Genomic DNA, 21998 nt, shown 5'->3' on the forward strand with positions numbered 1-21998 from the left:
CAGGGTTGAATACGAGTCACCACTTCAAACCCCATCTGATACATATTCATTTCATTTGATGGACCCTTCCCCCACCCTCTTCACTCCCTCGCTCAAGCACTCCACACAAGTCATCTATACGATGAGAGGAGTGTGTGACTGCGCTGTGTGTTTACAAGCTGGGCCCGACTAGTGTGTGTGTGTGTGTGTGTGTGTGTGTGTGTGTGTGTGTGTGTGTGTGTGTGTGTGTGTGTAGTGTTTCAGAGTTTTGTTAATCTGTGCATACACCTGCATTGAGACATGCACGTAAGCAGGTGTGCGTGCACGTGAGTCGGAGGAGTTAAGACGTATTTATCTGCATGCATGTTCTTAACGTGTGTGTGTGTGTGTGTGTGTGTGTGTGTGTGTGTGTGTGTGTGTGTGTGTGTGTGTGTGTGTGTGTGCTGAGACTGGTACTAAAACATCAGAGAAAAGGTGGGAGTGCAGGTGCTGCTGTCTCTTGGGATATTTATAGTAGCTCCAAAACAATCAAATATACCAAAATGCAGAGTTGTGCTCCTCTGAAAGTCCTTAAACAGGTTTGGTGCCTCTCAGATATGGAGTCATCGAATCCCAGGTACATACTTAGTGAATACCAGCATTTCATTTCCACAGATTGAGTCTGCTTCAATCGCAGCACTGAGATGAGTTATACACATTAACTGGTCGCATTCATGGATGAATGCGACCAGCTTGACCGAAACAAGTGTCTCTGACGGTGACTTGTCAAAAAAGTCCCAATGCTTCTAACCAGTCTGGAGCTCTGTTCCGTCTTGCGTTAACCACACAGTAGTTTAGATAGGTGACTAAAACTATCCTGCTGATTTCAATGGGGAAACCAGAAACCGAAATCCCTAAAAGCCAATATTAAAATGACAGATATAAAGACTTGGCAGCCTGATTCTATTCAGAGCATTCTTATAACCTAAACAGATCAATCTCTGTCTTCTTAGCTTTTCTTTTTGAAGTGTAAGACAAGGGTAACCAATGGCTTTTGTGGTTCATGTCTAGTAATTCACTGTACTGATCCAGGTGAAACAGTCAAAAATATTGAAGGAGTAAATATGTTTGTGTGTAAAGTAACATCAGGGACTTATAAGAATAGACTAATCTAAAAGGTCTAAGTTCCAATTTATTAACCAACTAATGCCTACATTATTTAATATTTACATTAGCTTATACATTATACCTAACATATATGAGCAATATGTAAATTGTTAGAATATTATGCAGCTTGAAGTCATTAAATAATATCTCTTAAGCATTTAATGCAGTATTTATCTATCATATATTGAGTCATTTCCTTGTTTTCTTTCATTTTTGGCTTAGTGCAGTTTCTGTCCTTATAGCCAGGAGGCTGTGCAAATGCCAAAAAGTCTTACTTTGACATGATGGATGGGAAAGAAATACGAGTTGACTTTCCCAAAAACTGTTCCTGAATGGGGTTTTTCATTTCTTTTAATTTGGTTGTGATAGAAGAAATACTGAAGAGAGAACCATGAAATAACTTGCAGATAATTTGATAATAAACCTTTAGGTCAGTCGGCCATAATTACTTGTTGCAGTGACTTTGAATGATCATATTTAGTATATATAATCAGTGAAAAGACACTCTGGTGCAGCTCCAAAAAAACCTTTGATCTTTATCTTGTAGTCTTGATCAATTTCTGCCAAACAGGAATTAATCTGTACATGTGAGCAAAATGTTTGCTACAAGGATCCAGCACCTCTGAAGCCTGGTACATTCTGGATTAGGTTCTTGGTTACTCTTGAACTAATACTGAACTCAATCTTCAATGGACCCATAGCACCTACTCAAACTTCATTGTTTCATTAGCGGCGCCATTTCCCAATGAGACGGACAAGCAGAGGAAACAATTGGTGAGATGTTGCTTTCTTTGTTCTGTTGTCTTCTTTTTGTGTCAGGTGAGGGAAATGCAGATCAGCAGCTATTTGCAGGGACACAAAACCGGGTATATTGAGCCATCGAGTTGCACCAAAGGTGTTTAAGTTTAAAGGTACAATAAACACAATGAAACAGCTGTAAAGTTCACACACACAATGAATCAATTTGAAGCCAAAATGATAAATGATTTTTTTTTTTTTTTATACTGACAGACAGAATTGCTCTTCTCTTTAGTTACAGGACAGTTTTCTCCTTTGTGGGGTCATCAATAGAAAGACTGAGGATGTGAAACAAATTATTTTTCCGATTTACTTATACAGTGCAATTGATAATAGTGGATCAAGTAATGGAAAAGAAGTTCTGGATTTCTCTCTGGAGATAAATGGTTTCTTATCCAGCCATTTGTTGCTTCCCGAGTAATAAAAGAGCTTGTTGACTTGGCTTCCTGTTTCCTTGAATATTGTCTGTGAAAAAAAATAACTAAGGAAAGATTACAAGTTTTTTTTTTTTTATTGCAGCTGGTTTCATTTGCATTAGCTGTAAGATGAGGTTGATGTTAGATGTAAAAAAAAAAAAAGCAATTTGGACTGCTGCACGAATTATACATGCGATTGTATTTTTCATTATAGTAGATCTTTAATTCAAAAAGAAAGTCGCTAAATATGACTGTGCTTGCAGCATTGTACAACATATATTAAATCGTAACTCCCGCACTTGTGCTTGGACATGTATTGAATTATCAATATGTATTGTATTACATTTGTAAATACACAACTGTCGCGCTCCCAGGTAGAGCAGCGGTTATCATCCAGGACTGTGCCTCCGCATTTGGGACATTTTATTGTGTTGCAGCGGGACGAATCCGGTGTAAGTTTTCTGTTGAACATCCATCCGTCCTTCCTGTGTCACATTAGCAGGATTACTAATCGCACAACTTATTTAGAAAGACAAATCCTTTCAGCTGTAATTTTAATATAGTGTTTCAAAAATAACTGAGACCAAACTAGGTCACGGTGGCACACTTCCTGTTGCTGGTTGTGTCAAGCGGAGGGCTGTGGTGAAGTGACAGCTTCTGTCAGCGGCTTTCCGGGAGAGGAGGTGAGTGAGCAGGCGGGAGGAAAGAGAGCGAGCAGGAAGAAGGGCACTGGTTATACTTTGCATCCCAAAAATGTTTGACAGCCGCCTTTTTTCTCTCTCTCTCTCTCTCTCTCTCTCTCTCTCTCTCTCTCTCTCTCTCTCCTCGCTCTTTCTTGAGGAAACGAAGGCCATGCTTGGACTGAATCATGAACTTATTAATTAGGTGAGCTGTGTTGAGCTGTTCTGGGGTGCATTCGGTTCATAACTACTGAGACGGCAGTGAATTGCCTGTGGGTATAGACAAAATCCACAGCATCCCTCCAAATTAGAAGAAAGAAAACCACACATTTTCTCTCCACTTCCTCACAGCTGCAATCATTCCAAAAATTCGGCCTTTTTTCCCCCAAAAACTCTTTTAGCCTTTTCAGACACAGTTAAGAAGTTAAGACGCTTTATTTTGGTCCCCTCTGACCTCTCTGTCTGATTCATATTTAATAACAGACAACCTTGTGATCATAAGGAAGTGATTGGCACCTCCGAACAGCAGCAGAAACAGCTGTTACTGGCCTTGCTTTAAAAGCGCATTGCACAAATAATTTACCTCAAAAACATCTCGGTGACTTCCACGCCCTCAACACTCGGGCATGACTTCACATTGAAAGTTCACTCTTTACACTGCTACGTTGTGCGCCAAAAACTATGGATCTTCAGTGAGCTGTAAGAAGCTGTATTAATATTCTGAATACAGGCCTGAAGGGGATGTTGACTCAGGAAATTTCTAAGAAAAAAAATGGAGTACAACACAAAGACTGAACCAGACTGAATCTTGCACCGGCTTTAAATTATTAGCGAGTGCTTCATAAAAGACTGAGAGACAGAAACCAAGCTGTAAGTAATAAAAGATGGACTGACAAGTCATGTCCGATAACTATTTATGTATTGCAGGATGCGTCAGAACTGTCGACAAAACCATGTTTTCCTTATCTATTATACATCATTTTCCACCGAAGCAATGCTCAATGAACAGAAACCTAACAGGCTTAGAGTCTCTAGCATGATTTGGTCTAATGTAACCTTGAGTGAGCAGCACATTAGCAGAGCAAAAGGCAGCCGCAGCAGCGACGCGTCTCAGTGTGTCCGTACAGGAGGCGTTCAGGGACAGGGTTAATCATAGGTCATCCACAATTTGGAAAGGCTAAAAAGCCTATTTTGCAAGGAAGCAAGTTATACGCCGAACGTAAAACTGAGGAAAACTCGATGGCAAACAATTTATCTTCCGCCTGCAGCTTGAGGCATGAAAAACCTAAAACAATTTGATACCAACAGTTACATTCACAGTACAGCAATATCCCACATTTGACTGGGAAAACTATTCCGTATTCCTCCTATTATTTTTGTCCATTTGTCCAACAGGAGGCGTAGAAAACACAATGAATGAACTCTGGCCACTTGATAGTTTTGACGTTAACTCGAGCCGCTACATAACAATCTTACAACGATAGTAAACATGCAAAACAACAAACTTGGATATCCATCCTATCTATGTATTGTGTCAGTTGGTTTTCAGCTACGTGAGTTTGCATGCAACTAAAGTTCACGTCACCTTATGTCAGGGAACTTCATTAGTTTGGCTTATTAGCCGTTATCTGTTAGAATCTGAGCTCCATTTCCACCTGTGACCACAGTGGACCGTTACTGCTCAGGAAACGTTGCTCTAACAGCTGAATGTCACTCGATTGGTCATCGACCCTCCCAGGTTTTGTTCTTGTGTCATCTAACTGGACAACAGTGTGCTTGGAGTCTGAAACATTTTACTGTTTTGATCTCGATGTTATCACTGGCAATGACAGGTGAATTATCATTTTATTTGCTGTGTGTATATATAATGTTTCACACACTTAATGATTGGCCGGTATCAGGCCTATATTTGCACACCGTACGCTAACCATCTATCTGTTGTCTAAGAAAATGTTGGCTGTGCCACACTACTTCACTTCATGCACATTATTGCTTCGCATAGATGCACAACACAGGCTTTAAATGCGGGATCGCTGTGCAGTTGAGAGAAACTGCCAACCCCAACACTGTTAAACCGACAAAAGAAAACATCTACAGTTGCCTCGAATATTCTATGCCATACCCTGATGTTATTTAAGGTCTGACAAAAGACAGGCTCCTGTCGGGCAGGATGCAAAACCCGAAACCAGCAAATAAGCTCATTCTGTGGTATAATTGTTGCATTCCTGAGTGTTCGGGAAACCAGCCTTAAGCCTATTATTAGCCATATGGAGAGTGCTACAGGCCTGGCTGGTTAGAGAGGGGAAACACAAAGTTGGAGGAGTGCCAAATGCTCGAGGAGATAGCAAAGAAATTCCACGCTTTTAATTAAGAATTTAATACTGAGACTGGTATTAGTGATTAGTATGTAATTAAAAGCTCTAGCAGTGTTTCGCATACAAGTATAATTAATAGCTGCATCAATGTGTGCCGCCTGTGTACGCATACACAGACACACACGGAAGGGAGTATGTGCGCGAAGTATGAAGAGAGTCAAAAAAGAATCACACAAATACTGATAATCTTAATTCAGTTTTCAATCAGTGGCTTTATATTAAAAAGAAAATAGGATGGGGGTGGGGGGGGCTCTGTCGCCGGTCCTCATCTGGAATAACTGACTAACCAATTGTTTATTTCTATATAATTACATAAACCTTCTGTGAAATGTCACTCAGCATTGCTCACTTAACAGGACCTTTAAAGAATAGGGTCTTCAGGTTCTGGTAAATAAAGCAGTGGCTCACACGCTTGACTCACTGGAGCAAAAAGCAGTTAATATCTGGTTGTGGAGTTTGCGAGTTCCCGCTATGCGTGCATGGATTTCCCTCCATAGTTCTAAAGCATGAGGTTAACTGGTGACTCTTAAAGAGAAGGTTTGAAGGTGACCGGTCCATGATTTGGTTCGCCTACAGTCCGCTGAGAACAACTCCAGCGCCCTCAAAACATTTCAGCAGGAAAATAAAAAAAATAAAAAACAATCTAATATTTTAACTTTGGCAGAAGCACTGTTGTCCTGTTGGATATATAAAAAAAACAGACTGAGAAAATATGTTACACAGCCTTTAAGTCTTGTCTCATCCAATTATGAGAGTAGATGAGCCAGCTTGTATTTAAATGTATTACCATGCAAGCTCTTGTGAAATATTTCTGGAATTCGGAATATTGTGGAGAAACATCCTGTGGACAACCTCATCGCACTGGACCACTCGTTGATCATGCTGTGGTGCAAACAAAGCAGAAATTATGCAGACTTTACTGCGACTTGTTTTTAATGTATCTAATCAGATTAATGAGTCATGGCTAATTTAGCCTGAATTACAATGACTTTATACTGTGCAGCAGCATGCTCACATACAAACTCAAGAAGTACTGACCTTGACACGCATACAAACGTATTTGAAAGGCAGACTGGTCCAACACGGCAAGTAAATACCAACTCTGTGTGGTACTGAGTTTCATACTGATGAACATAATGTAAGAGGAGAGATTTTAACAATACGGCTGTGGCATTTTCTCAGTCTCCCCTATCAGATTCTTTTGAAATTACTCTGCAAAACACAAACGGGAGCATACTAACACACACATACAAAACAAGCAGCAGCAGCAGACACACACCCTTTACACGTATAAAGACATCATCTTGCACACAGAGACACACAAATGCAGGATTACAGGCTGCACATGTGCAGACCTTCAGATTGTTTCCAAACAGAATCACTATGAGCACAATTCAGCGGTTGAATTTGAGTTGTACTCATGAGACAATAAAGACTCAAGAGCTTCGGTGCAGCTCCATAATGACTCCCAGCAGCCAATGACAACAGACTTCCTCCACATACATGAGTACACTTGACACTGAGCATCGACCTCTGCTGTGCTCAGTCGCCGAACTCCCATAGAGGAGGCAGGAAGGGAAGGAAGCCAAAATAATGGCCTAGTGCTGATTCATATCAGGTGATTGTCTGTGACATGTGGTGTTCAGCCAAAGGCCAAAGGGCACTGAGGCAGTGCTGCCCTTTACAACGTCACATTAGGCCTTGCTAATTCGCAGGCAATTAGCCCGGCTGCATGGGAGGTGGCCTGAGGCCAGAGGGGTCGCAAGAGAGCAGGTTAGTCAGCACAGGCTGCAACGAGCCATTTGGTGAGAGTGCAGGTCTAGACTGCGGTTCTCAAGTGCTGAATAATGGTAAGACCTTCGCATTTCAACAACAACATAATGGCAAGAAGAGCTCTGAATAAAATTTTCCATCATTACATTCAGCATGAATATATGAGGAAAAAAATCTAACAAGAGTACAGAAAACTCACCTTTTTTTATTCAACCATACTTTCTAACAGTAGTGCATAACGTGGAGAAGAACAGATAGACTGATAATGAGAATAAAAGAACACATGGAAAGGACAAAACAAAGACATGTCCGAGATGGCATCTTGTTGTGTCCGAGTGCAGATCGTGCGTTTGAGGGACATAACCCATACAGAGGACGTGAGGCGCCCCAATCACACATCCAAGTAGCCGCCATAGCATCATATACACCAAGGCCAGAACCTAAATCCAGTCCTCAACCTAAGTCCTCAAACCCGACGCTGCCAACACTCAAACACAACAAGAGCCCTCCTAGAGAGACAACCAGTGTCAAAACACCATCCCTCCAAACAGTCCATATCTAATAAACGTATTAAATTAATCAAAATGTACGTTTATTGACTATTTACAATATAACCTAACAATTTTAAACTGAAAACAATCACTATTTTCTACCCAGGTAGAAAATAACATTTCAAGCATTTTCACACATTTTAAGTCAGAACGATTAAAACATGTAGCAAAGAAAGAAAGAAAGAAAGAAAGAAAGGCAGCACCAGATACTGAACGTGAGATACTATAGACTGCATGCTCAAGGGCACTTTCTGGATTTGTAATTTTTGAGTGCATGGGGCAACCCATGGCCAAGTGGTGCCCTTAAAACAAAACTGCCCTGTCGCCTCCAGATGCTGCAAGCTATTGCCCTGCCCTCATTCGCCATGGTTCCTCTTCATGTCTACTGTAAAACCGCCAAATCAAGGGAGAGCAAAATAATCTGAGAATTGACCAAATAAATTCATATATAAAAACACTTTTGCAAACCGACAAGTCCGAAAACAAAGAGCGAGAGAGGAACCCCTGTGTGGTCAGGTTGTCCTGCGGTGTGTTCATTTTGAGCTGTGGTGGACTCCACAGTGGAGGGACATGTGGGTGTGAAAAGGATGTGAGCGCGATGCAGAGGGCATGAGAAAGTAAAGTGGTACACAGTGCAGGACACAAGTAGAGGGAGCGAGGGAGAGGCTGGCAAAGATAACATAGAAGAGATAATGATGTTCCAGTGATACAAAATAAGGCTGGAATGACGCAGCCTGATGCAACGCGGTTTGCATTCCACTCCAGTTTATCCCTGCGCTCTTAAAAAGAAAGAAAAAAAGAAAAGCAGTGCCATGCGTGTTACACAAGCTGAATTCAGAGGCTTCAGCTCCATAAACAAATCGCTTATGCATGCATGTGCTATTAAATTTCACAATTTTTTTATTTATTTTTTTTTAGTTAGGGATTCTAAATCTCCTCCTCAGCTCCGGAGGAAGCTTCTCATCATTACTTCTCAGATGAAAAGAGATCTCCATATTCATTTTTTTTCCCCAGCAAAGGCACAAAAATTTCATGACCTTGGAAAGTTACATGGTTAGAAAAGCTAACTACACTGGCTTTCCGTGCATCTGAAAGTGCGTGAAGGTGCAACACATGCGGCGATCCTGCAGCGGTCAGCCAGTGTGCACGTCCATGTTCTGAAGTTGGCGAACATGTGTGTGTGTGTGTGTGTGTGTGTGTGTGTGTCTGTGTGTGTGTGTCTGTGTGGTTGTGTATGACTGTTTGTTGTCCTGGTTTCAACCCTGCCGTTCCTGCACTCTCACATTATCATACAGAGCAGACGGAGTGCGTGTGCTGGGTAGTAAAACTCTCCTCTGCTCTCTGACAGCCCCCACCACCACCACCACCCCACCACCACCACCCCGGCCCCCTCCACCCTCACATCTCATCTCCTGCTGAGCTCCCCGTGTGTAATCTGCAGACTGCACACGTACTCTGCCTACCTGAGTGGGAGTCTCTCTGCGGGTGCATGAGCCGGTATGTGTGTGCACGCATGTGAGGCAGAGGGTGAAGGAGACGGCAAACGCGGCACGCCACGTCTGAGGTGTTCTCTGACATCGTTCGCCTTCAGCCGGCACATTCAGGAAAAACTGCGCATCTCTGAGAGCGCGAGCCGGCAATGTCTGCCGAACATGGCAGCAAGACAACCTCAGCATCTGCATCCCACTGTGTACAGCTGACAGCAATCACCTGAACTGGAATGAACCGGACTTATGTAACTTTCCATGTGAAGGCCGCGGCTGGTATAAACCGAGCCCCACTGTGTTCGGCTGGGTCATCCAGGAAGCACAGCTTCACCATCCTCGTTCAACTGAAATGGAAATGGGACTTACTTATGGAATCTTTTGTTACTCCTCAGACTTGTAAAATATCGGTTCAAGGCAGGCCACTAGCTGTGGAATATATCTTCTTCTTTCCCCGCCCCCCCAAAAAATAAAAATCCAAAACACTAAATTATCCAATACTTGTGACATTTTCGGAAGAAAAAAAGCCATACACCTCGTAAGCTTTTGATATGAACATCTTAGAGTCCCATCTTTGCGGTCCAAATGAAATGTTCTTTGTCAAATATTGCTCCAATGACAAATGATTGAAGCAATATTACTGTGCATCTCACAACAAACTGCACGGGCATCATGGACAAATGCCAGAACGTGTGAAAAGAACACCAGAACGCCATCAGCGTAGCGCCATAATGATGCTACTAGAATGCAGCCACACACACACACACACACACACAAATCAATGAGTCTAGCAGTATAATTATGGGATACTAAAACATCCTGGCACTCAAATACAACCAGCAGGGAAATGCAACCATGAGCTGCAGTGATAGAAAGCCTGAATGGTCTCAGTAACCCTTATCGCTTTCTCCGAACAGAAAAACTAATTGATTGAATCCTACAGTGAAGTAAGGAGCTCTGCCAACACAACCTGGCTCGTACCATAACCTTTTTGTCTCCGTTTCTGGCATGCATCTTCCTTCAGGGAACGGTGTGTTGAAGATTATAGACGGGGAACAAACACAGGTTGGGGAGAGGGAAGGAGGAAGAGAAGAGAGGAGTGAGTGAGTGACTAAGAGAGTGAAGGAGAAGAGGAGGGGGTTCAGTGGAGTGCAAGTGCTTGGGAGATGAAGATAGAAAGTGAAAGAGAGAGAAATAATGAGAGAAGAAGAAAAAAATGTTCCTGCTCTCAGAGAGATGAATTGGTTGATAGTTTGCAGACAGCCTTTTTCAGAGTGTCAGTGGAAGGACTATATCCATCCCCTTCTTCACTAATAAGGCAGAAAATCCCCAAGACACAACCGCAGGGATCTATTCATTTGTCTCCAATAACACAGCCACCTTTCTGCTCATATTAGCCAGGATTTGCATAGCTACATTTGCATAAGGATTTAATAATGTCATCTGAATGAGAGGAAATGCATCTGTCAATCATTCATGGTTCACTAAAAGGTTTCTGTGCTGTGCGAGGCGACTGCTGGATTGGGTTTGTGTATATCTGTGCGTGAGCAATATGAGCTCCATAGGAGGTGATCACATTTTTATCCCGTATCAAGTCTGCTCGGGAATTTCATTCAAAACCCTCATCAAATTTAGGTTTAATTTTAAAAATAGATACATGATAGATATACAAAAAAAACAAAAACTCACATGTGATTGGTATAGTAAATATACATGAGTATAACCAAAACATGTGGCAGACAAGGCCTCATCAAACACTGACCCATTCAAAACACAAGAAACTTGCATTTTCAGAGTCCACAGAATATTCTCTAACTGCGTAAGGTTTGGTATTATTGTATCACCAGATTCAACGACCATTGGATATGCAAATGAAATTCTAATATATTGGTTTCCTGTTGAGGAACTGTCTCCCTACATCATCCTAGTTTAAATACAACAATATAATAAGCTATGACCCAGATGATCAGAGCTGGGTTATGTCATGGCATATTTCAATCAACAAGATTATTAGACGTAGGTAGACATACGCAGCCCAAACACCTAAGACAGTAACGTTTAAAACCAGCGAAAATTTAGTTTTTGTTTTTTTTTCATCTTGAAAAGTTTTTATTTTTATTTTTAATTTTGCAGATACAAGCCTTCTTCTCCAGACTTTTCACGAGCTCACACCTCCTCCACAGAGTCACCTCATAATGCAGACGGATGGAAGCGGCAGGACAACAAGGCCAACCACTAGATGAGACCATGTTGTACTATACAGATGTAACAAGTTTAGAAAAAATAGCCTCCTGAGTGAGAACCACCCACTGCTGGAAAAGACTACCTTCTAAATTAAGAGAAAGTACTGAATATTCAACATTAAAACTTAAAGTTAATATGCAGTTTAATGTAGTTTAAACAAAGGCGAACTTCTCATTGGCACTGACCTGATACTTTTTGTGGTTGTGTACCTGTAAAGTCTTGTATTGTGAAAATTTGCTTCTTGGCTTCTGCATTTAAAAGGAACAAAACATCTTGTGGAATGTTAATGGTACGTGAACAAATAAATGAATAAACACCACTAGACAGTAGGGACCGTGGGATCGGTCTGGTTAACCTAAGACTATTTTAAGTGATTCGAAGCATTTCTGACAAAGAGACCGCAAACTCTTTCACAAGAAACCTTGGAATTCACGTCTGATTAGTTTTCATCTCTCTTCTATAACAGAGTTGTGCTGCTCTGGAGCCAATCCCAGCCAACTAAGGGCGCTTTCCGAATGCATTAACCAAAGGAAAGACAATCACACACAAACTCAAACCCGGATGCTCGGAGGAAACCCACAGAACGTGCAAACTCCACAAAAAGATTTTTTTTACAATTCTGACCTTTTCTTATGCAGATTAGCACCATGAGAGGAAACACTTTTTAATTGTAATATTTAGAATTGTTTGACATTTATTCTGCAATAATTTTATTATTGGAAATCCCAAGCTAGAGGGCAAATTATTGATGGGGCTTGCTCACTTGGTGGATGACTCGATCTTTCACACAACGGCTCTCTCTGTCTCTTTGCATGACAAAACTGCATTTATCAAATATATACTTAAATAATTAAAGACTGAGGTTGAATCTTGTTTCCGCTGCTTCTGGGGTCCATTCAATGGATCATGCAATCTGTATGCATGATTTGGCACAGGTTTGATTGTGGATGCCCTTCATGAAGCAACCTGAGCACGAAGTAAAAAAATGTGCACTTTGTTCAGTAGTGCCTTGCTGGCAGAGGGATTCAAACCAGAAAACTGTTGGTTGCCAGTTTGCTTGCCTCAAGTTGAGGCTACCCACCTCTGCCTATTGAGTGTAAAGCTGAATTTAACACTATCATCAGTAAAAGATGCAAACAATCTACTAGTTGCTTGCACGGTGAACCTCAAAGTGCAATACATACGTTTTTTGACACGTCAAGTGTGATTCCTGCTTACCAACAGTCAAGAAAATCCATCAGCACCAGAAAAAGAACAAGCAGCTTGCAACCTCTGTGTTTCACTTTGTTGTTTTCTACCAAAGAAAGTCAGTCACAGTGAACAAGATGGCAACAGTCTGCATCATGTGACATGTGTTTTATGCCGGGTCTTACCTTCCAGCCACTGCCCGCCTCTCTGTAGTAGGGAAAGTTGTCACAGATCCACTGGTAGATCTCGCTGAGGGTCATCCGTTTCCGCGGCGAGCCGTTGATGGCAAAGGTGATCAGGCTGGCGTAGCTGTAGGGAGGTTTGCCGTCTCTGTGCTGTGCGGCCTCCTCCTGATCAAGTGTGGTTCCTGGTTCCAAGTGCATGATTTTCTTGCCAGGCCCGTGCCCGTGATGGTGCGTGTGGTGGTGGTGGTGGTGATGGTGGTGCCCGTGGTGGTGCCCGTGGTGGTGGTGTCCCGCGTCGGCTTTTTGGATGGCTGTCCTCATGCTGAGCTGAGGAAGCCAGTCCATTGACGTGAGGCTGCTCTCCAGCTCAGAGGTCATAGTGCTTGTCGGTTGTGAGGTCGAAAGGGAAGGTGCGAGGCTCGGCGACGTGGCGTGCGGAGGATCTCCTGTTGGCTCACTGAATGGGTTCTGTGCAGCAGTCCTGGCTCAAGCCTGGAAAAGCAGGAGGTTTGTTTACTATGCCTATTCATCTCCTTCAGCTGGAGCAGAAAGCAGACTTGGCAAAGTCGCGCAGATGTTATCTCGCACATCATTTTCCACATAAAGTGTATCTACGTTTAACGGAAAACTAAATATTTTGGCATGCTTGTCGCTAGTTGTTAACACTAGAAATAAATACAATTTGTATCGTAAACAATGACGGATAAATAAAACTTTCAAAAAAAAAAAAAACTTTCCTCAAAGATTTTTATTCCATTAATGAAACATTGTGAAGCCGAGCGCGTAACAGGAGCAAAGTAAGTGAAGTGTCTTACTCTTCTTATTCCTTTCCATCTTTCTTTGGGCCAGAACATCTGGGGAAGACACCGAGGTGAAAGGTAGAGTCCTTCCCTTGTGCATGTTCACAAGTTCTTCATTGAGCCACTGCAATGGCTGCTGCTGCAACATACAAACACAAAACCACACAAGACGGTGAGCTGGCTCTGCCAGACAGCCTTCATAAGATATTAATATCGCACAACCGTTCAACTGGCCTCGGCATCTGTCCAACCCGATTAAAACTCTTCTCTCTTTCTCTCTCTGTGTTCTGTCTATCTGGATTGCCTCGCACTCTCATTCCCTCCAAAGTGGAAATGGCAATTGGATCTGCGGAGTGACTAAAAGCTGGGGAATTGTTTTCACAAGTGCCTGCCAAATGGGGGGAACAGCTCGGGAGGAATTCCAACCCTCTAGAGGAGCTGAGAGGCTCGTCCCCCTTTCCCTCTCCGTCTACCCTGCCACGCGCACGCACCGACGCACACCGAGTTCTCACTCTCCGACACTCGACGTGCCTCACTCTCCCGTCAAGTCCTTGCCCACCCTACTTCCACCTCTTCAGCATCTCAGATCGCTGTCAGACAGACACAAACAATGTAAAAAAAAACAAAAAACTCCAGCAACATTTCATTTTGGGAGCTATTTCTAGAGCAACGCTGAACCTACAAAAACGTGTCCTGTGTTAAGCAGTGTAGGTACTCTTTTTTTTTTTTTTTTTTTCTTCGGGCAGAGAGGACATTGACAAATAGTTTTAGCATGATTCAGGACAAAACAATGGATTAGTACACAGAGGAGAAATTACTCACCAATTGTTCTGTACTTCAGTCAGTAACAGAACATTCGTAGATTTGTCACTACTGGACTGAGAATGTCATCTCACTGTTACTCATCACAGGAGTGAAGACTCCACAGACCACGCACTGATTCAACAAAGAAAACCGTCTTGTTTGATGCTTGCTACTTTTGGAAAATACGTGTCCTACATTTTTTTTTTTTAAAACACAGGTACACAGCAGTAGAGATGGGTACAGAGCGGGCCAGTGCCAGTGAACAATAGTTGGATTGATTCAAACCCCCAAAGATATATAAATCCAGAGCTGAACCTTTATCAGCATCCCATGCAGTAACCTTCATATGTCCTTGAACAACAAAGAGCCTACAAGCCCACGCATTCTCCATTCATGCACGCTGCGTATCATCAAGGTGGAGGAACTTCAATGAGCAAGCCTACCAAGACGAACACAAACCCCTCCGTCTCTCCTTCCGCCGATCCCCCCAGAGAGGCCAATACAGAGGGATGAAAAAGAAGAAGGGAAATACCCCACTCCGGCAAAAACCTTGCTTAATTACAAGTAGTGGGGAGGAAAAAAATACATGTTTAGCTGCAGACTCATCAAGCCAAACAAGCTAAGCTGTGGGACAACAGGAGGGGAAGAGGAACAGAGAGAAGAGGTATGCCTGATGAGGCCTCATGCACAACACCACCCCCATTCCCTGCTCAAGGCCACTGCCAGTGAATCCGTAGCCCCCCCCCCCAAACCTTTTCCAAATCCCAGGAAGCCATCTTAATTAGTGCACCTTATTTTCCCCCCATTTTTCTTGCTGAAGGGAAGGTAGCATTGCTAGCTGTCGTGGTGGTGGGTAGGTGGAAATGGAGGTGGTGACACAGAAGACACACAACAAGTGCTTATTTTCCCCTCATTAAAAGGAGGCTCAAGCTGCAAATCAGCCTGCCACAAGCCCCGACCTGCTGCGCTGCCGTAGTTGTTGTTGTCGGGAAGTTTGGGAGCGTGGGCTGGCTGCGCGGCGGCACGGTGAAGCTTTGCACCGCTAGCCTGGCGAGGTGTTGGGATGATGAGTAATAGAGGAGAGCAGAGAGGGAAGAGGAGGAGCATGACTTGGCTGCTGGGGAGAGGGGCCCTGCTGGGTGGGTAGACGCAACCAATTACCTAGTCGACTCAGTCAACTGGTCCCACAGTGACGGAGCTAACCTCGGCACTGTGCCTTTTGTTTCTGATATCTGCTGTGGTTCACATCAGCCTCAGAGGACTGCCTGGTATCTGGAGGGGGAAAAAAAGATCACTGCGGAGAAGACAGCTTACAGTACATCTCTGCTTATCCCGGGGCTATAAGTTTTCTATGAAAATACATTGTGTTGTAAAGACTGCTGAGAGGCACCAATGATTCATAGTTCAACATAATGGTGACTTGTTCATGTTAGGTAATTGCTCATGACTATCTGAATGTATTCTAAATATATGCAGAATAACCCTCAGTGAGAGAAATTAAGCAATCTCTCTAACAGACAAGATATCACATATAATTGTACTTTATTATACCTGCTCTGTAAAAGATGCTGTCATATAATGTTGTAGAAAAAGCTAATTGATACTGGTAGTTATGTATATATTAGACCATTATCAGCCTTATAATATACTGTATTAGTTTTTTCAAAGCTGTTAATAGCCTTCAGCACACATTAATGAAATCATTGTCCATCATCATGCATTGACTTTTAAGATGTCATTGTATCAGGTACAATGATTTCATTTTTTTTTAACTTGAGTGGAGCATTTAAAACAATTAAAAGAGCAGTTGTGACTCTATTTTGTTGTCGTTTATTAAACCAGAACCTGACAGCACACTACTCCACTGGTTCCCAACGCCGGGGTCCATATTTTCCCCTGGGGGAAGATCATGACCTTGCTCAAGGTTTTTGCCAGCTCATGGTTGTAAAATTTAATTTCCACATGTCAGAGAAAATCATAATGAGACACGTTTTAGGATTTAAAGGTGACATGAGAAGTTGCCACTTTTTCGTTGTTGTTTTTTTAGTTGTTGTTGTTTTTTGTGTCTGCTAGTTTTTGATTTGCTAAAACATTACGGTGAAGCCAAAGACTGAAAATGAAACAACCGGAATTTGTCAGAGGGGGTTTCAGGAGAATAAGACTTGAACCTGCTGCGTCAATGCACCTCTTTAAGTACGGTAGGCTTTTACCTGACTGACAAGAACAGTTGAAAGAATGAAACAATTTGAGGAAGCAGTTTTCTCTAACATTTACATTAACGGATACATGATTATCTGCATATTTAGTAATAAAAAGGGAGATACACATCAAATTATGTGGCAGCTCGGGAAAACTATTCCTGGGGGAGATTTTCAGAAGAAAGATACTTGCCAATCATTGGCAGCCATGCAAGCAACCAATTCCTGGCTGCACTAGTCAACAACCCAAAATCCAACTTTGTGTCACTGTTCGGGGAACATCTGAAACTTCAGAGATGAGGTACGTTTCAAAGAGCTGTAGCTGAATGAGGAATAAAGGTGATGAAAGATGGATATTCTGGCAGATGAACATATAGAAAAGCAGTGTTTGATTAAATAGTTTGAGTAGTTTTAGTTTGAAAGAGCGTCAGAACATACGTTTTCAGCGGTAGATGTTTTGGCTAATGTTGGAAGACATTCAAATTATAGTAGAGTTTGAGATTTTGCTTGAGAGAGAGAGAGAGAGAGAGAGAGAGAGAGAGAGAGAGAGAGAGAGAGAGAGAGAGAGAGAGAGAAAAAAAAGCACATTAAAGTGAACTTTCTGAACTTGACAGTTCTGAAATACTAGCTGGCACTTATAGAAGAGATTATAAATGTTACATCAGAAAAAAATGGAAGGGCACGATTTTGGAAGTTCGCGAACAAGAAATCTTGTTCCTCCGCAGAATTTAAATACATCACTCTCTGCTCAGTGGATGGAGCTTTTATGACTGGGAACATTGTCCCTTTAAAAGAGTTGAGGGTATGTGTGTGATTGAATGTATTCACCCATTAGACTTTGTAGCTGTGATGCACTCACTCAGCTGTATGCATCACTAACAGCTAACAGTCCCCCGCTGCTAGCAGGCTTTTAGACTGAGAGAGGCTTTACAGTTCTGCATTTTAATAGAGAACTTTGAATGGAGTGACGGGGGATGGGTGAGAGAAGGGGGGGGGAGGGAGCCAAAGGAAAGAGGCATCAAAATATTTTCAGAGGAAAATGAAGTAATGACAAAATACCCACCCGGAGCGCACAGAGCAGAGGGGGTTTCTGGAAAGGACTGCCTTGGCAAGGGTAAGGCTAACGTGTCAAAAGAAAGTCTGTAGGCATACTGAGAGCTGTCATGTCTAGAAGTGTGGGCCATTCAAAAGGAGGAGGAAAAGGTCCAAAAAGCAGTATTGAATGTCTTAATTACTTTCAGCTTCAGTACTAAAAAACATATCCCTGAAAAGGTTCAATTATAAGATATCAAGGCAAATCAGCTGCCCTCGTAGTGGCTGTTTGCTTGTCCCTCAATAGAGATGGGTTAAGCAATTATCGTTTGATACGTTTACTTATTTCTAAACAAGACCTTGAGAGACACTGATTAAAAGTGAGATACATTGATGGCCTTAAACCGAGTGGTCAGGCATAGTAATGTTTGAAAGAAAGGATACCAAAGGGGAGGTGGGGGGGATCACAGAGCACGATAATTTATCCATGACAGACCAAAGCTTTACATCACGATTTGTGGAAACTGCTGCCTGGCTGGTGTCAGACAAGTCAGTCCAGGGGCACCGCGCCTGAAACACAGCGTACTGATTCACACCATTTTTCTCAAGTCTGAAAGAAAATCTGATTGAAAGAAAGCATGGAAATCAGTGGGTTCCACTGAATCCCTCAAGGCCTGGAGTAAAATATTTAAGTCGCTAAGCCCACACAGAACATAACACCTGAAAACATCTGCCGAGGTAGAGGGAGTTAGCGACCCAGAAGACTTACTACTACCAACGAGGAAAAAGCTATCAGAATTCGAGATTCTGACAACGGCGAAGTTAAAAAGGCATATTTTGTCATAAATAAAACATAGGAGTGCAGCATTTCGGCAAACTCCCTCAACGAAAGGTCCCAAGAGAGAGACGGGATGCTGTTTGTGAACTCATGCTTTGCACAGTAAAGGGGGGGGGGGGGGGGGGGGCTATAGCACTGCGTCACCGCGACTCAAACTACATTCCCATATCCAGCCCTATTCAGCGAGGACTAGTCCTCTTTAAAAATTCATTAATTTACAGCAAAAATAGATTAAAGGGCCCAACTGCACCAACCTAAAAAGTTTGGCTTGTGAATAGCATTAATAATGGAAGTGAGCATCCAAAACCTAGAGGCCCTGGCTCGGAGGCATGGCTTAGGTTTTGTTGCGCTTTATAATGGAGAGTAATTTACATTTTTTAGAAGTATTACAGCTTTTTGATGCTTGTTTATAATTACATTGTTTTACATGCAAATTGGCCAACAATTGTTATTCATTAAAACATAACCAGCAGAGTATAGCACGATGAGCTGGTGTAAGACACGAGCTCCACGCCTGGTTCACAGAGGAAGCCTTGCTCTAAACTCGTGTCGCTGGCAGCGCAGCTGTTGAGTTCAATCCAAATGACAGCCCTTCAAAAGTGATCATCCCCTATCTTATCTTTTACATCGTCCTTTTTTTTTTTTCTTTTTTTTTTTTACGAATCACAGCAATGCTTTACTAACAGAATCAAAGGGGATTTTGACAAGATAAAAGGATTTGCTGCATTTGAATTCAAATTATGTCTACTTTCCTGGGGACAGGACAAAAAAAATAAAAAATCACAGTGACTGGGAGCACTCAGAGAACTTAAAGCTACTTAAAAAGAGGGAAAGTCTGCTCTAATGTGTTGTCAAATTCATTGCATCCCCACCCTGATTACAGTGCGGTCCACAGTGGCACAGTATATAGAAAAATCAATGCCTGATCTCATGCTGTCTGTTGTATAAATTAGCGCGATCAAACCCGCTCACGTACAGGTCTTTAGGTCTAATACGTGCGCATTTCAATAATCGCGGCTGATTATTGATCTGACCTAAGGTAATTAAAATGACCCTCATGACCCTGTAACGGTGATGTGACCTGATAATTGCAGAGACGGATTAAGGGCTGTCCAGGTGAAGCGATTGAGACCAAGCAAGGCAGTTAACCAACGACTCCTCCACCAACAGTCATGATTAAAAGTACAAGACAGCTTCCAGGCACGCATCTGCACAAAAGAAAAGTGTGGGTGTCTGTTTGCTAAAAGCATATTGTTATCTATTAAGTTCTTCATTAAGCAAATACATCTTCCCAAGGTTAAAGGCAGGCTCTCCATAATGGCGGCAGTATAAAAAAGGTGTATGTTTATTGTTTACAGGCGTCAATGCTGCAGTTAAGGCAGACAAAGCATCCTCTGCTCAGCATGTCAAAGAGATTGGATTTTACTCACGAGCTGCAAAAGAAAAATAAAGACTTCTGAATGATACATGGTAACGGTGATCACGCTGGGTTTTTCAATAAACCAAGCTCGGTGTGAACGCAGCGCCAGCCAGCAGGATGTTGGGATTGTGTTTCAATCCCATATGTACTTTGACACCATTTTTCTCAAAATTAAAAAAACACAAACACACGCACACACTGTCACACTAACGCACGGTTTCTTTACAAACATCAGCTTCCTAACAAAACACATTTTCACCACAAATTGTGGGAACTTCAGTGTGTCAACTTCATCGGGTTTTAATTGCGCTGCAAGTCACTCTTGGCAGGCACTGAGAAGAAAGACTGGCTGCCCAACATTGCTTGTGAAGTCACGCAAAAAAGAATATATTACAGGCCATAATCAATATGCAGAGAGACAACATGAAATTTTGACAGCCATGACTGATTCAAAAACTGGCATGAGTTCATCTTTATCAAAGCAGCTGAAAATGCATGGAGTGTATCCACAAATAACCCTTAATTCAACTTTCAAAAAGTCATTACCACACTCGTTGCTTTAGCGTTGCATTTGCTGACATTGACGATAATTACAACGACCTTTCCGATGATAAAACACGAATCAGTAAAACATTATGAGGGTTCCTTCTCTTCACGTTTCATAAGATTCTGCATAACGTTTTAATGAGGCATTTAGGGGTCTATGAGTGATCTACTGAGAAAGTCTACAATGGCAATCAGCAGTGAGTGTGGCAGCTGTTCAGCAATTAAAAAGCCAAATTACCCTCAATCAACACCATTTACAAGCACAAGTAAATCTCAGAGCAAATAATGATGAGAGAAATCTGTTCAGACAGCTCTCATCTTGATAGGAATTAGAGACGCATCCAAATCAGGAGCAGGGTGTTCTCTCAAACATTTTCTCAGTCTGTCGCACCAAAAAAAAAAAAAAAAAAAAAACAGCATGCAGGCATACACACCTTGCCTTGTCTGTGTACTTTTGGTGGGATGAAGGATTGGCCGGCTGTCCACGCCGCAGTATGATGAAAGATAACGACTCCTTACAGCTGAAGACTTTCACCTTTCATGGTCAGGTCTTCAGGGAAGGAGGCCACACTGATCCACTCGGGGCAGCCTGTGAAAAAGAAATGCACAGTGGGTGAGCACAAAAGCAGCATCACATCCAACTCAGGCTTGCAAACAAAAAGAAAATAAGAGAGTGACATGCATGCGCCTTCAAGAATAAATATGTATAGTTAAAGTGTCTTAAGTATGCATCAACGAGACTGTTAAACAAGAGACTTCAAAAAGCTTTAAAGTAGTGATACCTACACTGAACGTGAAAAACAGTTAACATCATCTCCAAAGACATGCTTAACTCTGAACAGCAGTCGAAATAAATGTTTGTATCTGGCCTGATTCTGAAAGTTTACTACTGTTTAGTCTCTCGATGTATTGCCTGAAACTTGACATATTAAATGGTGAGAGCAGGTCGAAGCACATGCATGCAAACGCAGCATATACCTGTGCAGGGTACATGGGGGACCATTGCAAAAAAATTTAATAAAATAAAATAAAACCACATGTCACCATGCAAAACTTCATTAAGCGTCCGACATTTCTGATTCCTGACTATTCTTCCATCTGTCTTTAACTTTCCTCTCCAAAGTGACAACAATCAACCCAACTGCAATGGCAACGTCTTGTACAATGTGCACAACTTTTGAAGAAAATAGTTTACCTTTAAACGACTAAATGGCTTTAAAGGTGCGTCACCTCGTTTATAAGCTCGTTGTGTCCGCGGTATATGTTTGCCTCCAATACAATTTAGCACTTGGATAATTGTTTTATTCAGCAGTACTAATGCTGGCAGCATGTCACCTCCTGGTCCCGCTGCGTAAAAGGCTGTGTGACGGTAAACTTACAGACTTTATGGAGGCAGAACAGACAAACGCTCCGGTGCCTGCATGCATGCGTATTGTGACAGACAGCGAACTTGTCATGGATTGCCATTTGAAGGGGGGAAAGAAAACCTTTTTAAACAGCATAAATAGTCCCAAACCCAATATGCATTAACATTAATAATA

At 42.2% G+C, this 21998-nt stretch overlaps 1 protein-coding gene across 1 annotated transcript in view; it reads right to left on the reverse strand.

Annotated features, from left to right (window-relative positions):
* Window positions 1–21998, reverse strand: part of LOC308112719 (forkhead box protein J3-like) — a 66201-nt gene that overhangs the window by 43889 nt on the left and 314 nt on the right. Inside the window, exons 2-4 of the mRNA XM_080468450.1 lie at window positions 20892–21046; window positions 13635–13758; window positions 12820–13311 (exon numbers count right to left, since the gene is read on the reverse strand). Of these exons, the coding sequence (XP_080324576.1) occupies window positions 12820–13197 (378 nt within the window). The 5' untranslated portion in view covers window positions 13198–13311; window positions 13635–13758; window positions 20892–21046. The remainder of the gene's footprint in view (window positions 1–12819; window positions 13312–13634; window positions 13759–20891; window positions 21047–21998) is intronic.

The sequence above is a fragment of the Lipophrys pholis genome (assembly GCF_963383615.2).
Source record: "Lipophrys pholis genome assembly, chromosome: 8".
NCBI classification, from domain to species: Eukaryota; Metazoa; Chordata; class Actinopteri; order Blenniiformes; family Blenniidae; genus Lipophrys; species Lipophrys pholis.